At 43.9% G+C, this 14161-nt stretch overlaps 1 protein-coding gene across 6 annotated transcripts in view; it reads left to right on the plus strand.

Annotated features, from left to right (window-relative positions):
- myh14 (myosin, heavy chain 14, non-muscle) overlaps positions 1-14161 on the plus strand; it is a 29633-nt gene that overhangs the window by 11370 nt on the left and 4102 nt on the right. For 3 of the 6 annotated variants that reach the window (XM_034874985.1, XM_034874986.1, XM_034874989.1), the window contains 37 exons: positions 613-705; positions 829-892; positions 1089-1187; positions 1358-1501; positions 1604-1818; positions 1913-2065; positions 2282-2455; positions 2783-2956; positions 3058-3172; positions 3535-3603; positions 4648-4853; positions 5000-5121; positions 5231-5300; positions 5390-5550; positions 6554-6662; positions 6965-7096; positions 7203-7409; positions 7598-7735; positions 7852-7975; positions 8176-8347; positions 8445-8657; positions 8799-8943; positions 9036-9242; positions 9428-9532; positions 9738-9890; positions 10154-10402; positions 10502-10615; positions 10708-10806; positions 10894-11106; positions 11194-11355; positions 11441-11569; positions 11674-11762; positions 11844-11967; positions 12117-12325; positions 12804-12912; positions 13429-13601; positions 13844-13867. In XM_034874985.1, the coding sequence (XP_034730876.1) occupies positions 613-705; positions 829-892; positions 1089-1187; positions 1358-1501; positions 1604-1818; positions 1913-2065; positions 2282-2455; positions 2783-2956; positions 3058-3172; positions 3535-3603; positions 4648-4853; positions 5000-5121; positions 5231-5300; positions 5390-5550; positions 6554-6662; positions 6965-7096; positions 7203-7409; positions 7598-7735; positions 7852-7975; positions 8176-8347; positions 8445-8657; positions 8799-8943; positions 9036-9242; positions 9428-9532; positions 9738-9890; positions 10154-10402; positions 10502-10615; positions 10708-10806; positions 10894-11106; positions 11194-11355; positions 11441-11569; positions 11674-11762; positions 11844-11967; positions 12117-12325; positions 12804-12912; positions 13429-13601; positions 13844-13867 (5258 nt within the window). Of the gene's footprint in view, positions 1-612; positions 706-828; positions 893-1088; positions 1188-1357; positions 1502-1603; positions 1819-1912; positions 2066-2281; positions 2456-2782; positions 2957-3057; positions 3173-3534; positions 3604-4647; positions 4854-4999; positions 5122-5230; positions 5301-5389; positions 5551-6553; positions 6663-6964; positions 7097-7202; positions 7410-7597; positions 7736-7851; positions 7976-8175; positions 8348-8444; positions 8658-8798; positions 8944-9035; positions 9243-9427; positions 9533-9737; positions 9891-10153; positions 10403-10501; positions 10616-10707; positions 10807-10893; positions 11107-11193; positions 11356-11440; positions 11570-11673; positions 11763-11843; positions 11968-12116; positions 12326-12803; positions 12913-13428; positions 13602-13843; positions 13878-14161 lie in introns of all 6 variants that reach the window. The other 3 variants (XM_034874991.1, XM_034874987.1, XM_034874990.1) reach the window with 3 other exon arrangements.

A 14161-nucleotide genomic window follows, 5' to 3' on the forward strand; every position in this document is an offset into this window, starting at 1 on the left:
GTGTGTGTGTGTGTGTGTGTGTGTGTGTGAGACTACAGTTCCCCCCATCACTGGCTGATGCTGCATCAACAGCTGCTGCAAAGGCAATGCGGCAGCCACAGTAATGCATTGCAGCTAGCAAGAATCAGCCAATATGTAGCTTGTGTATGATGTTAGCATCTTAATCTGCAGCTTCCCTCTGCCCTTGTTTTTTGTCAACAGTGATTCTCAAATGACTCTTGTTGGTTGGTTCCTAGAGAGTGCCTTTTAATAATATAGAAGATTGCAATTTAATTAATTAAATGTGAAACCCTTATTATTATATCCCTTATTAATGAGTGCTTAACTAAGGAGGGACAACTACTCTTATGGATGTTGAGAATCTATTGTTCCTGGGGCTGGGGATGTTGCGTGTTTGGGGATGCTAGTTTGACATAAAATGCACCATTGTATGTCACGGCTCTTCAAGGATGAGTCATGCTTTTTTGTTTTACATAACAGATCAGTAGTTACTCCAAAGAAAGCAAGAATATATGATGCATTTTACTAGATAGGCCCTATAAAAAGTCTCTTGTTGAGGCTGTTGGCCTTGTTGTGCTGTGAATCTGATCTGACGTCTCCTGTGTGTCTCAGGGCGAGCTGGAGAGACAGCTGCTACAGGCCAACCCAATACTGGAGGCCTTCGGCAACGCAAAGACTGTCAAGAACGATAACTCCTCTAGATTTGTAAGTGCAGACGAGATTCATAAATAGATCATGTTTATTACCTCCTGAATATATTGTCAGTATCATTAGTTTGATAATGTAATGTAGAACTGAAACATAAAACCACTTTTTGTTCTTCTTCAGGGTAAATTCATCCGCATCAATTTTGATGTGGGGGGGTACATTGTTGGTGCCAACATCGAGACCTGTATCCTTTCACATATCTTCAAAGTTTTTGAAAGATTAATACATTCTTGCTCTCTAAGTAAGCTGCTTATTTACAGCACAATTAGGAGAAACCTTTGTCCATTTATTGTGACCCTATTGTTAATTTGTAAAAACGTGCAAAATAAATTGCATCTTTAAAGATTTGCATGTGTATGTCCATGACCATATAAATCCAGACCTCCTTGAAAAGTCCCGGGCCACCCGTCAGGCCAAAGACGAGAGGACGTTCCACATCTTTTACCAGTTGTTGTGTGGCACTTCAGATGAGACAAAGGGTAAGCTAAAGGACAATATCTGACCAAAGTTTGATGAATACTGCTATACTACAGAACATTCTGTTATTTTGGGGATAATGCATTGATGTCATGTAGTAATTCAATTCTTTTCTACTTATCTGTACTTATATATCTCTCTGTTTCACCTGTTTTTTTATTCCCATTCCTAGCGGATCTGCTGTTAGGTACTGCTGATGAGTACCGCTTTCTCAGTGGAGGCTCCATCCCTGTTCCTGGTCAGAGCGATTCAGAGAACTTCACCCAGACCATGGATTCCATGGCTATAATGGGCTTCACCCCAGAGGAGTCGATATGTAAGAGAGGAGATCATACAGAAGATAGAAAGTAGTTTATTTTGTGCATTTTTGATCCCTGCTGTAAATGAGCTTCCTTCTCCCTGTCTCACCTCTCCTTAGCCATGCTTAAGTTGATCTCTGCTGTGCTCCAGTTTGGGAACATTTCCTTCATGAAGGAGAAGAACCATGACCAGGCCTCGATGCCTGATAACACAGCTGCTCAGAAACTGTGCCATCTGCTGGGCGTCAACGTGCTGGAGTTCACTCGGGCCATCCTCACTCCCAGAATCAAAGTGGGTCGAGAGTATGTGCAGAAGGCCCAGACAAAAGAGCAGGTAACATTTATTTGCAAAGACATTTGTGCTCATCCAGATGAACTGGCATTTGTCCCTGTGAAGTGCATCTAACAGCGTATCCTTCTTCCTCTAGGCTGACTTTGCTGTGGAGGCCTTGGCGAAGGCCACATATGAGCGTCTGTTCAGGTGGCTGGTCCACAGGATCAACAGGGCTCTGGACCGCAGACAGAGACAGGGAGCCTCCTTCATAGGAATCCTTGATATTGCTGGATTTGAGATCTTCCAGGTTTGTTCGTGTCTACTTTTTTAAAGACGTGTTACTATTAGTATTAGGTTTGGGCAGGTGTTACAGGCATATAGTGGTGTGGGTTGTAATCAGTGTAACACAAGTCACAAACGTTAGGCATAAAAGCGTGTTCTTACGTAGTTTGCGTGACATGAATTTATGAATTATCTAGTCGTTGTTTGCTTTCCTAAATCCATGCTTTCCCCTCCTCTGCAGCTCAACTCCTTTGAGCAGCTGTGTATCAACTACACCAACGAGAAGCTGCAGCAGCTCTTCAACCACACCATGTTCATCTTGGAGCAGGAGGAGTACCAGCGCGAGGGCATTGAATGGAACTTCATTGACTTTGGTCTTGATTTGCAGCCCTGCATTGACCTCATTGAGAGACCGGTACGTATACATACATTTGTTTTTTATAAAGAAGCACACATTATTACCTGTTCAATGAGAATATAGTTGCTGATAGTTCATATTTACTTGACGTATAATTAGTAGGCATTGTTTGGTGATTGTGGGGGAAAGCCGTGGTTGAATTCAGGTTACAGATTCAACCTGTGGCCCACAGAACATATTCACTTTACCACACTCGACCGCACCCACAGATAAAGAGTGAAGAACAGAAACCCAAACATGCGGGCACAAACTCTTTATTCCTTGTCAGATTGAATGAGGAAGTTTGCATTTCACTCATAATAAATGTGTTTTTTTCTCTGTTAGGCCCACCCCCCTGGTGTTCTCGCCCTGTTAGATGAAGAGTGCTGGTTCCCGCGGGCGACAGACCGCTCATTTGTGGAGAAACTGTCTGCTGAGCAAGGCAGCCATCCAAAATTCTTCAAACCAAAGCAACCACGCGGAGAAGCTGATTTCTCCATCATTCACTATGCTGGCAAGGTATCCCATCATTTAAAAAACTAAAATCTTTTAATGTCTGCCATATTTCCCATTCAAAGGAAGCAACTGAAAAATGCCCCTTGGTCTGTAATGTCTCTCAGGTGGACTACAAGGCACATGATTGGTTAGTGAAGAACATGGATCCTCTGAACGACAACGTGGCATCACTTCTCCACCAGTCGTCTGATCATTTTGTCTCAGAGCTTTGGAAGGAAGGTGAGACAGATTTACTCTCACAGTAATTCACCACCATTTTTTCATGCCCTGTAATTTGTTTTTCAAGCTTGTCAAGTACAAATAATGAAGCTTTCCAGTGCAAAATGTACTAACTTAACAATATTTCTCTTCTTTCTCTATCATGCAACTCTCATTTTGCTGTCTCTCACTTTCTGCTCATCTTTCTGTTCTTTCTCCTTCTTGTTTTCTCCTGTGTTTGCTTGCGCTTGACTTTTTTTTCCTTCTGTTCTTTTCTCTTCCCTCTCCACTAATTTGGTGCTCATTTGGGTTCCTTCTCTCCTTCTTTTGGCGTTTCTTTTTTTTTTTCTTCCTTCTGCCTTCTATCCTTTTTCCTGCATCAGATATTCAAACTCTTCCTCGTGTATACTTCTTTGACTCCTATGCCACACTACAAGCTAATGGCTCCGACAGTAGGTTTTTTCCTCCTTTGTGTGTCACACTCCTGTTCCTCACTCCCACCTCTGCGAACAACACTTCTTTGTATTCTGTCTGCCTGTTGTTTGATTTTAGTGTATATTTTTTGGGGTATTGTTTTTCTTTTTAGTTGTGCTGTAGTGTCATGAGCTGTTACATATTCTTAATTCTTTTCTCATGTTGTTGCTGTGCTGTTTGCTCAGTTATTCTCTTTTTGCTCTTTCACCAAGTTTTTGCTTTTAGTGACAGTGCTGTGCTTGTGTGATGTGGCTTTTTCCATTTATAAAGAAGTAATTCATTTTTGGTTGTGTAGAAATTGTTCAGTGTTAAGGTAGAAGCATGCTCTCAATTAGTCACAAAGACCACATTCAGGATCACATAAGAGTTGTGCTGCACAATACTGCCACAAACAACTGCCACTGGAGCGGTTTTCTGAAAACCAACCAGACAGAAATGTAATCCTGAATGAGCTCTGGAGATGCAACATATTGGCATACAGTACACAGTAACATTTAAATAACAACCTCAGTATTGGATATTTGGCTGAATGTGAAATTTTCTGATTCATTACATTCTCAGTGTATCAACCAATACAGCTGTCATATGTGGAACTGACTAAATCATGGTCTTCTTTTTTTTTTAATTATACGACAGACAAACCTGCAGTTATGCCTGTGGAGACATGTTCATAACTAATAAGTTAAGCTAGAAAATGTTTCATGCACCTGCACTGTACTAAGACTGTGTGTGTGTGTATCTTACTGGCCAATATGAGTGAGCAAGTATATACTGTGGGTGTTGGCTTTGAAACCATATCATTGCATCTTTAAGCAACTCTTTCCATTGTCTACCATCTGATATCATCTGTCCAAAGACTTGATAGCAGATGTGTGTAGCAGGTGTTAAATCATAATAATCCCATGGCATTACTGTTCCATTTACAAAGACATCACCATGCCAAATCTGGCAAAAACTTGATCTTCTCCCCTAAACTAATAATTTTTGCTGAAACTGAGGCCCCGCTCCGTGTTTTTGAGTAGTGGACAGGATCGTGGGTCTGGACCAGGTGTCTTCAGGAGAGAACAGCGGGCCGGTCACGTTCGGAGCGGCAGGGCTGAAGACAAAGAAGGGAATGTTCAGGACTGTTGGTCAGCTTTACAAGGAGTCGCTCACAAAGCTGATGGCAACGCTGAGGAACACCAACCCCAACTTCCTCCGCTGCATCATCCCCAACCACGAGAAGAAGGTAAGATGGCGGGACTGGATGATGGGAACACTATTTTAAATCTAAACAGAAAAAAAGCTGGGTGGGGGGGGGCGGATGGAAGGCATATGTGAATTAAATTGTCCAGTCTTTTCACTCTTTACTTTAATTTGTCTTCTTGTTGTCAGGCCGGTAAGCTGTCCCCCAACCTGGTTTTGGACCAACTGAGGTGTAATGGAGTTCTTGAGGGGATCCGTATCTGCAGACAAGGCTTCCCTAACCGCATCCCATTCCAGGAGTTTAGACAGAGGTGTGTGTGTCTGATTGTCACAATGTGTCACAGAAGAGACAATTTTTACACACAGTCTTGTGTCTCTTGCTCAAACATTCACACTTACAAAATCCCATTTGTCCTCCAGATATGAGATCCTGACTCCGAATGCTATTCCTCGCACCTTTATGGATGGCAAACAGGCATCAGAACTCATGGTGAGTGATTTTTCCGTAGCTAAAAGAATACAACATACTGTACAATGATTCAAATTGTAGAAATCTCCAAACACTGTTTTCTCATTCAGATCAGAGCTTTGGAACTGGATCACAACCTGTTCAGGGTGGGTCAGAGTAAAGTCTTCTTCAGAGCCGGAGTCCTGGGTCACCTGGAAGAAGAAAGAGACCTAAAGATCACTGACACCATCATACGCTTCCAGAGCGCCTCCAGAGGCTACCTCGCACGCAAGTAAGCGCATCACCTAAGAGAAGGCAATGGCTGATGATGCTGAATTATTGTTACAGTCAGTCAACACTAACTTTGTTAATAAATTAAACTAAAGGGATAGGAGTAGACAAACCTCTAACGCTGGTGGTGTTTTTCTGTAAGGAGCTCTCGCTTGCTGCTGTTAAGGGCACAGTTTTGTATTTCACTCTTATAGGGGCATTAATATTTAATCTTTTGTCAGCCCCTATCAGTGACTCAGGAATAGCAACAGCATTGACAGGTTCTTGGCCAGTAAACAACATAAATAATAGTTATATTTTTACAATTGAGGCTTACTAATTAGAGGTAAGTTTATTTGAATAGCACATTTATTGTACAAGAGTGCTTTACAAAATGCATAAAAAACGTTATAATGCAAACTAAAAGTGAGTGTCTTAATTGTCCCTAACTAAGTGTCTCTGGTTATGGCCTTGACTAATAAAACATCCTTGTCATTTGCTTTTTGCTTGATAACAAAATATCTTGTGATACCAGTCGCTCAGTGTCGGTACTGCCTCACCACTGCACAGTGTAAATATTAGTAGGAAGGTGTTAGGGGTGCACGATTCAGAAAATGTCACGATTTGATTCAGTATTGTTTTTTAGGCTCACGATTCGATTCAAAAACGATTTTTGTACTTTACTTTTTTATGTAATTGTATAAACGCCATTACAAAACGACAAAAAAAAGGATCTAGTTTTTCAATTCTATGAATTGATTTTGAATCGGCAGCTCTTGAATCGATTCATAGATGTGAATCAATTTTGCACACCCCTAGAAGGTGTGGTGGAGCATAGGTAACAAAATGGAACCATAGCCAAATCTGTGCACCTGATAAAGTAAGCAAGTTGTTGATGTTGATTACGCTAAAAGTTTAAAGTTGTCATAAGTTGTGACTAAGAAGAGCTAAAACATGAATCCACTTTGTTCTGTAGCTGCTGTATCTGTCTTGAGTTTTTTGTGCCTTTTTTCATAACGTCTCAGATCCTTCCTGAAGAAGCAGCAACAGCTGAGTGCTCTGAGGGTGATGCAGAGGAACTGTGCTGCTTACCTCAAACTCAGGAACTGGCAGTGGTGGCGGCTGTTTACCAAGGTATTTTTACTTTTTTCTTTATTTTTGATTTAGTTTCTTTGCATTAGTAAATCAAAGAGGCATTGTTGTTGTGAAATGTGTCAATACAAGGGAGATATAATTACTAGTTGGTGCAGAAAGGAAAGTATCTCACATCCTAGCTCACAATAAACACAACTATTAACTAAAGAAAACTAAACTGGATTGGGTAATAGAACATGCATTTGGTGACTTTAGATCCTTAACAAAAGAAACAAAAATAAGAGTAGCCCGATGCAGGAATTTGTCACATTGACCTCTGACCCTTGATCTGTGCCAACAAGGTGAAGCCCTTGCTGCAGGTTACCCGGCAAGACGAAGAAATCCAGGTAAGAGAAACCGAGCTCCAGAAGGCCAAGGACAATCTCACTCGAGTGGAGCAGGACTACACAGAGCTGGACAAGAAACATGCTCAGGTAAACAAACCTCGGTCTTTGTGGGGCCTGTTTCCACCCTACACTCTTATCCCTTTGACATCAGTGTCTCGCTCACCACTCCTTATCCTCTCTTTCCTCTCTCCAGCTCATCGAGGAAAAGGCCGTGCTGGCTGACCAGCTGCAGGCAGAGGCGGAGCTGTTTGCCGAGGCAGAGGAGATGAGGGCCAGGTTGGCCAGTCGAAAACAGGAGCTGGAGGAGGTGCTGGGCGAGCTGGAGAGTCGATTGGAGGAAGAGGAGGAGAGAGGCGTGCAGCTGACCAATGAGAAGAAGAGGATGCAGCAGAATATTCAGGTTAGGAGATTAAGTCAAAAAATGAAGTGAACTTTCCAGAAATATGTAAACAAAAGCTTATATTGATTCATCTGTTCTTTCCTTTAGATTTGCTTAGTCATAAAAGCTGAATCTGTAATGTTAGAAGTTAAATAATTTTTTTTTTTTCTTCGCTGCATGTTACTTAAATCCTGTCCTTTACTTGTCAGGACCTGGAGGAGCAGTTAGAGGAGGAGGAAGGTGCCCGACAGCGCCTCCTGCTGGAGAAAGTTACCCTGGAGACCAAAGTGAAGAGTCTGGAAACCGACTTGCTGAATGCAGTGGAGCAGAGAGAACGACTCAGCAAGGTGGGCATCACATTATAACTTTTATCATGTTGTCTGAGTTTGGGTTGCGCGTCATAGTATATATAGTTTTACAGATTTCATTATCCAATGCAATGTTGTTATTTTTGTCTGAGCAGGAGAAGAAACAGCTGGAGGAGCGTCTGGCCGAGGTAACCGATCAGCTCACTGAGGAAGAGGAGAAAACCAAAAGTCTAAACAAACTCAAGAACAAACAGGAGGCTGTCATTGCTGACCTAGAGGGTAACTGTCTCTTCTCCCGAAAATTAGTGAAATGATCTCGGTTTTAAGATACAACAATTTAAACATTTTAGCCATAGATACAAAGCAATCTCACAACCTTGTCATTCACAGTCATAGTTTCCGTTATCCAACTTAGTGTCAATGTTGTGACTGTCTAAATTTTGCAATGTGTAATCTGTGGCATCTATTACTGTGTGCAGAGCGCTTGAAGCGTGAGGAGCAGGGGCGCTTGGAGCAGGAGAAGTGGAGGAGGAGGATGGAGAACGACACGATGGAGGCCCAGGAGCAGCTGTCAGACCTGGGCATGCTGTCTGCTGAGCTGAGGGGCAGTCTGGCTCAGAAAGAGAAGGAAATCACCACCCTGCAGGGCCGGTGAGACACAAGATGACATATGATAGACAACGCAGTAACACAAATAAAGGCTTGTCATAGATTTTCCCCTTAACTCATCTTTATCTTTTTATATCAGGTTGGAGGAAGAAGGAGCGCGTCGTGCGGAGGCTCAGAGGGCGCTAAGGGAGGCCATGTCCCAGGTGTCTGAGTTGAAGGAGGAAGTGGAAAATGAACGAGGGATGAGGGAAAGGGCGGAGAAACAGAGGCGAGACCTGGGAGAGGAGCTGGAGGCTTTGAGAACTGAGCTGGAGGACACTCTGGACACCACAGCTGCCCAGCAGGAACTAAGGTAAATGATGCGCTCATAAATTATCATATATTTTGGCTTTGATAGTTTTTTTAATGTTTGTGTTTTTGTTGTCAGATCAGGATTGAAAAAGAAAGTATGATATAAGAATTAGACCCCTTTGGCCCTCTTCTGTCCATGCAGGTCTCGCCGGGAGGCGGAGCTAAATGATCTCCAGCGGTGTGTTGAAGAGGAGACTCGCCGCCACGAGGCCCAGCTATCAGAAGTCCGAGTCAAACACAGCGCTGCCATAGACAGCCTCCAGGAACAGCTGGATAATGGCAAAAGAGTAAGAGGGACATGCACACACATTTGAAAACACATCAAAGTACACACGTAAACCTGTTGCTCATCAGGGGTTGTGTCCATGTTCTCTTACAGGCACGTCAGTCCCTGGAGAAGGCCAAAGCCATGCTGGAGGAGGAGAGGCAGAATTTGAGCTCTGAGCTCAAGAGCCTCCAAGCGAGCCGCATGGACAGCGAGAGAGGCCGCAAAAGGGCCGAGGGTCAGCTGCAGGAGCTCGGCGCCCGCCTGACTCAGGCTGACAGAGAGAGGGAGGAGAAAGAAGAGCGAATACACAAGTTACAGGTGAAAATGGATACAAGCACAGTGTCAAACCTTGTGAAACTGTCAAAGTTATGTTTTGTGTTTGTTCAAATGGGTGTTGCTTAGTATGTTTTTTATGTCACAAAATCTCATTCTGGTTCTGCAGTGAAGAGATCCTTTAGTATTTCCTTGTTACGTCACCTTTATCCTCACTCTGTCTTTTCCAGTGTGAGATTGAGTCTCTCTCCAGCAATCTGTCCTCCTCTGACACTAAAACACTTCGTCTCACTAAAGAAGTCAGCAGCCTCGAGAGCCAGCTGCATGATACAAAGGTAACAAAGTGAAGCACATCCAGGGTGGGGTCAGGTGGGATGTTAGGCATTGGTCACAGACACTTTTAGCACTTGCGAGAATGACATTAGTTTTTTCTTGAATCTTGAATAAAATCCTCCATTGGTTCCACTCCTGACCTTAAAATCACCCATATATGAACAGGCTTGTTGCCAGGCTTTGGTTGACACTGTTGTCTTTTATCAGGAACTGCTGCAGGATGAAACTCGTCAAAAGATGGCTCTGGGCTCGAGGGTCCGAGCACTTGAGGAGGAGAAGAATGGACTAATGGAAAGACTTGAGGAGGAGGAGGAGAGAGCCAAAGAGTTGACCCGGCAGATTCAGACTCATACCCAGCAGGTAGATCAAGAGACACACGCAGGCTTTGTTCAACTCTGGAACTTCAGCTTCATCTCTTGAAACCGATCAAGCTATCAATTGATGTTATTTCAGACCACGGTCCAAGCATTAAAAGATCCAAACTACCCAAACACTAGTAACAAATTCACATAATCCAAAGTAGACTAAATATGTTCAACTGATGTTAGACAGTTATTACTTTGTGAAGTTTCTTTAAACACATCCGTGACATTTACAAACGCCGCTCTGCTCCACCTCTGCAGCTGGCAGAGCTTCGCAAGCAGTCAGAGGAGGTGAACACTGCGGTGGAATCCGGAGAGGAGACGCGCAGGAAACTCCAGAGAGAGCTGGACATCGTCATCCAGAGGGAGCGACAGAAGGAGGAGGAGAAGGAGCGGGTGGAGAGGCAGAGGGAGCGACTAAGGGAGGAGATAGAGGACATGACACTTGCTCTGCAGAGAGAGAGACAGAACTGCACGGCCCTGGAGAAGAGGCAGAAGAAGTTTGACCAGGTCAGAGCCCTCATCGGTTCACTTCCACGCACAAGCTGCAAAAAAATACTCCTAAATTGTCTTTACTTGACCGCTAACTTTGTCTGTGTCACCTCTAAGTGTCTGGCCGAGGAAAAGGCGGTGAGCGCTCGGCTGGCAGAGGAAAGGGACAGAGCAGAAGCAGACAGCCGAGAAAAGGACACAAGATATCTGGCACTTTCCCGAGCCCTACAGGTAAACCTATTGAGAGCAGATAATACAAACATGTTTTGTTATGTACATTGCGGTTGCGGTGATTAATCTTCTTCTTGTGTTTCTGTGTGTAGGAGGCCCAGGACCAGAGGGAAGAGCTAGAGAGGTCCAACAAGCAGTTGCGTCTGGAAATGGAGCAGCTTGTAAACCAGCAGGACGACGTCGGCAAGAGCGTAAGAATCTTCCTCTTGAAACTCCTTTGTTCTTTTCTCTGTCTCACTCCTTAGTGAGTCGCCGCCTCTTTTCTGCTTTCACGTTAGGTCCATGAGCTGGAGCGCACCCGCAGGAGCTTAGAAACAGAAGCCCAGAACCTGCGAGTTCAGACGCAGGAGCTGGAGGAGGAGCTGAACGAGGCAGAGAACTCAAGGCTGAGGCTGGAGGTCACTCTGCAGGCGCTCAAGGCTCAATTTGAGAGGGAGATAAGCAGCAACGAGGAGAAAGGAGAGGAGAAGAGGAGGGCACTCAGCAAGCAGGTAGAAAGAAGAGGGAGAGAGGAAATCACAAAGTGTGTTGTTGCGGTTCTTCTATCCAAATCACTCTTATCCTTCTTCCTATGCCAGGTGAGAGAGTTGGAGATCCAGCTGGAGGAGGAGAGGAGTCAGCGGTCTCAGGCTGTGTCCAGCAAAAAGCAGCTGGAAGCAGAACTGCAGGAAGCCGAGACCCAGGTGGAGACAGCCAGCCGCGGGAAAGAGGAGACTGTGAAGCAACTAAGGAGGCTGCAGGTTTGGACATTTTCCCACACATATACATGATTTCCTGTACTTTTCAATGGCCGGCATTTAAAAAAAAAGTCTCTATTTCTCATAGGGTCAAATGAAGGAAGTTGTGCGTGAACTAGATGAGAGCAAGTTATCTCGGGAAGAGGTGGCCGCACAGTCGAAAGACAGCGAAAAGAAGATCCAAACTCTGGAAGCAGAAGTCCTTCAGTTAACTGAAGTGCGTGTATTTAACTGAACTCCATAAGAGATATTATGATTTTTAAATGGTGTGGGTGTTCGGAGTAATTTTCAACCCCCGGCTGCATTTATTTGTCCGTGTAGGAGCTTACTGTATCAGAGAGGCAGAGGAGACAGGCTCAGCAGGAGAGAGATGAGATGGCCGATGAAATGGTCAACAGCAGCTCTGGAAAGTTAGTACCACTCTACTACAGATATAGTATGTTAAACAGCGTGTTGTGTGTTGGTATTATTAAAATGTAATGTGTGTCCAGGACCGCTCTGTTTGAAGAGAAGCGGAGGTTAGAAGCGCGAGTCACTCAGCTGGAGGAGGAGCTGGAGGAGGAACAGAGTAACTCTGAACTGCTGGCAGAGAGACAAAGGAAGACTGCTTTACAGGTACGCTAGATGTCCCTGCACACACACACACACACACACACACACACACACACACACACACACACACACACATCTCCATCATTCTCTGACGTCAAGTTGTTACATGCAGGTAAGTGCACAGCCTCATTGCCGCTCTCCTTACCGTCCAGGTGGAGACTCTAACCGTGCAGCTGCAGGGAGAGAGGACATTGACCCAGAAGGCAGAGGTGGCTCGGGAGCAGCTGGAGAGACAGAACAAGGAGCTGAAGACCCGACTGGGGGAGATGGAGGGAGCAGTAAGGGGCAAACACAGGCTCAGCGTCGCCGCCCTGGAGGCCAAGATCGATTCAATGGAGGAGCAGCTGGAACAGGAGAGACAGTGAGAGAAAGAGACACGCACCTTAGTACAGATATGTTTTAAAAAAAAATATCCTTAAAAATAAATCCTTTGCCATTTCTTTTTTTTCAGTTTATATTTTTTGTTTTTTAAGAGATGCTTGCAGTGCCTTTAAACCTACAAACAAAAATGTAGAAAAATCTAAATAAAGACATGTTTTTTGGGTACCCAAAGTTATAATGAAATAACATAATAATGGGTGAGGGTGAATTAAGGCCACTCCATGTCCATTAAAACGCCCTGTTTCTTTATTTATTTATTTTTGGCCCACACATACCACAACACATTGGTTTTAAATAAAACTCAGTCTCAGTGTTAAATTGAGTGATGTTTGCCACAATATGTAATGCAGAACTACTAGCAGAATGCCCCTTAAATAACAATAAGATGGTAATGTTTTACCACGATAGATGTCTTGAATTGCAAAAGATAGCTTATAAGAAACGTTTCTGTCTCTCAGAGAACGGGCCATTGCCAACAAGCTGATGCGAAAGACAGAGAAAAAACTGAAGGAGGTGATGATGCAGGCAGAAGACGAGAGAAGACACGCAGACCAGTACAGAGAACAGGTAAGAAAATGATTATTTATTATACATTATCTGCAAGAAGATACACAGAATAATATAGTCAGAGACACAGCATTAAATAGTCATTTAATTGTGGTCAGGTCTGCTCAGGTCAGTGCCCTAATTGTGACCCAGGGCACAAACAGTGTTAAAAAACCGTCTTAAAATGAGTGATTTATCCAGCTCAATCCAACCTAATCCTAATCCCGCTCTGGCATCTGTGCGGTCATTGGTAAAATGGAGTGTATTCTACTCCAAAAAATAAATTCATCAGCCACAGCAGAGACACTCCCAAAACGTCATCGTGATAATCTGCCAGGTTTAATCTGACTCCTGATCCCTATCCCTATCAGTCCTCCTGTTCCCAGACTAATCTCTCTTTTTATATGACCGTCCTTTTCTATTCTTGTTCCCCACTGTTCTCCGATCTCGTGTATCACTCCGACCTCTGCAATATGGTCCATTTCCTTCTCTTCCTCTCCATGGCTCCACTCCTCTCTCATCCCTTCCTCCTCCTAGCTGGATAAATCCATGGTCCGACTAAAGCAGCTGAAGAGGCAGCTGGAGGAGGTGGAGGAGGACAACTCTCGCTCCAACGCCCAGAAGAGGAAGCTGCAGAGAGAGCTGGAGGAGCTCTCCGACAGCAGCCAGAGCATGACACGAGAGATCACCACCCTCCGCAGCCAGCTCAGGTAAGTGTGTGTGTGTGTGTGTGTACGTGTGTGTGTACATGTGTGCGTGTGTGTGTGTGTGTGTGTGTGTGTGTGTGTGTACATGTGTGCTTGAATTATTGGATTGTTGTTTTGTTTTGTATTTGTTTTTAACTCCCCATTAACTCAATATGATTTGTTTTGTTGTGCTCTTTTGTTGCATCCATTTGTGTCCATCTCACACTGACAAACTGTCCATCTGTGTCCATCACTCAAAAACTCAGCATCCCTGAATGGAGACCAGATCAGTAGGTCAATGTGTGTGTTTTTCTCCATATTATTTGTGTGTGTGTGTCTAACAAACTACTATTTCTACATGACATGAAAAGGGTGGAGGCTTAATGCCCTTGTACAGTTAGCACGTGTTTGATGTTTTTCATTGTTTACTTTTTTGTGCATTTCATCTGTAGTTACACAATGCATGTAATGTCTATCCTTCAATAACAATCTTTGATGCTAAGGTTTCACCCTTCATACTGTAATATTCCACGTGTATTCTGCTGTTCTCCTAAGAACAAATAGAACTGTAACAATCAGTTGTG

This window comes from Etheostoma cragini, chromosome 6 (genome assembly GCF_013103735.1).
Source record: "Etheostoma cragini isolate CJK2018 chromosome 6, CSU_Ecrag_1.0, whole genome shotgun sequence".
In the NCBI taxonomy this organism is placed as follows: Eukaryota; Metazoa; Chordata; class Actinopteri; order Perciformes; family Percidae; genus Etheostoma; species Etheostoma cragini.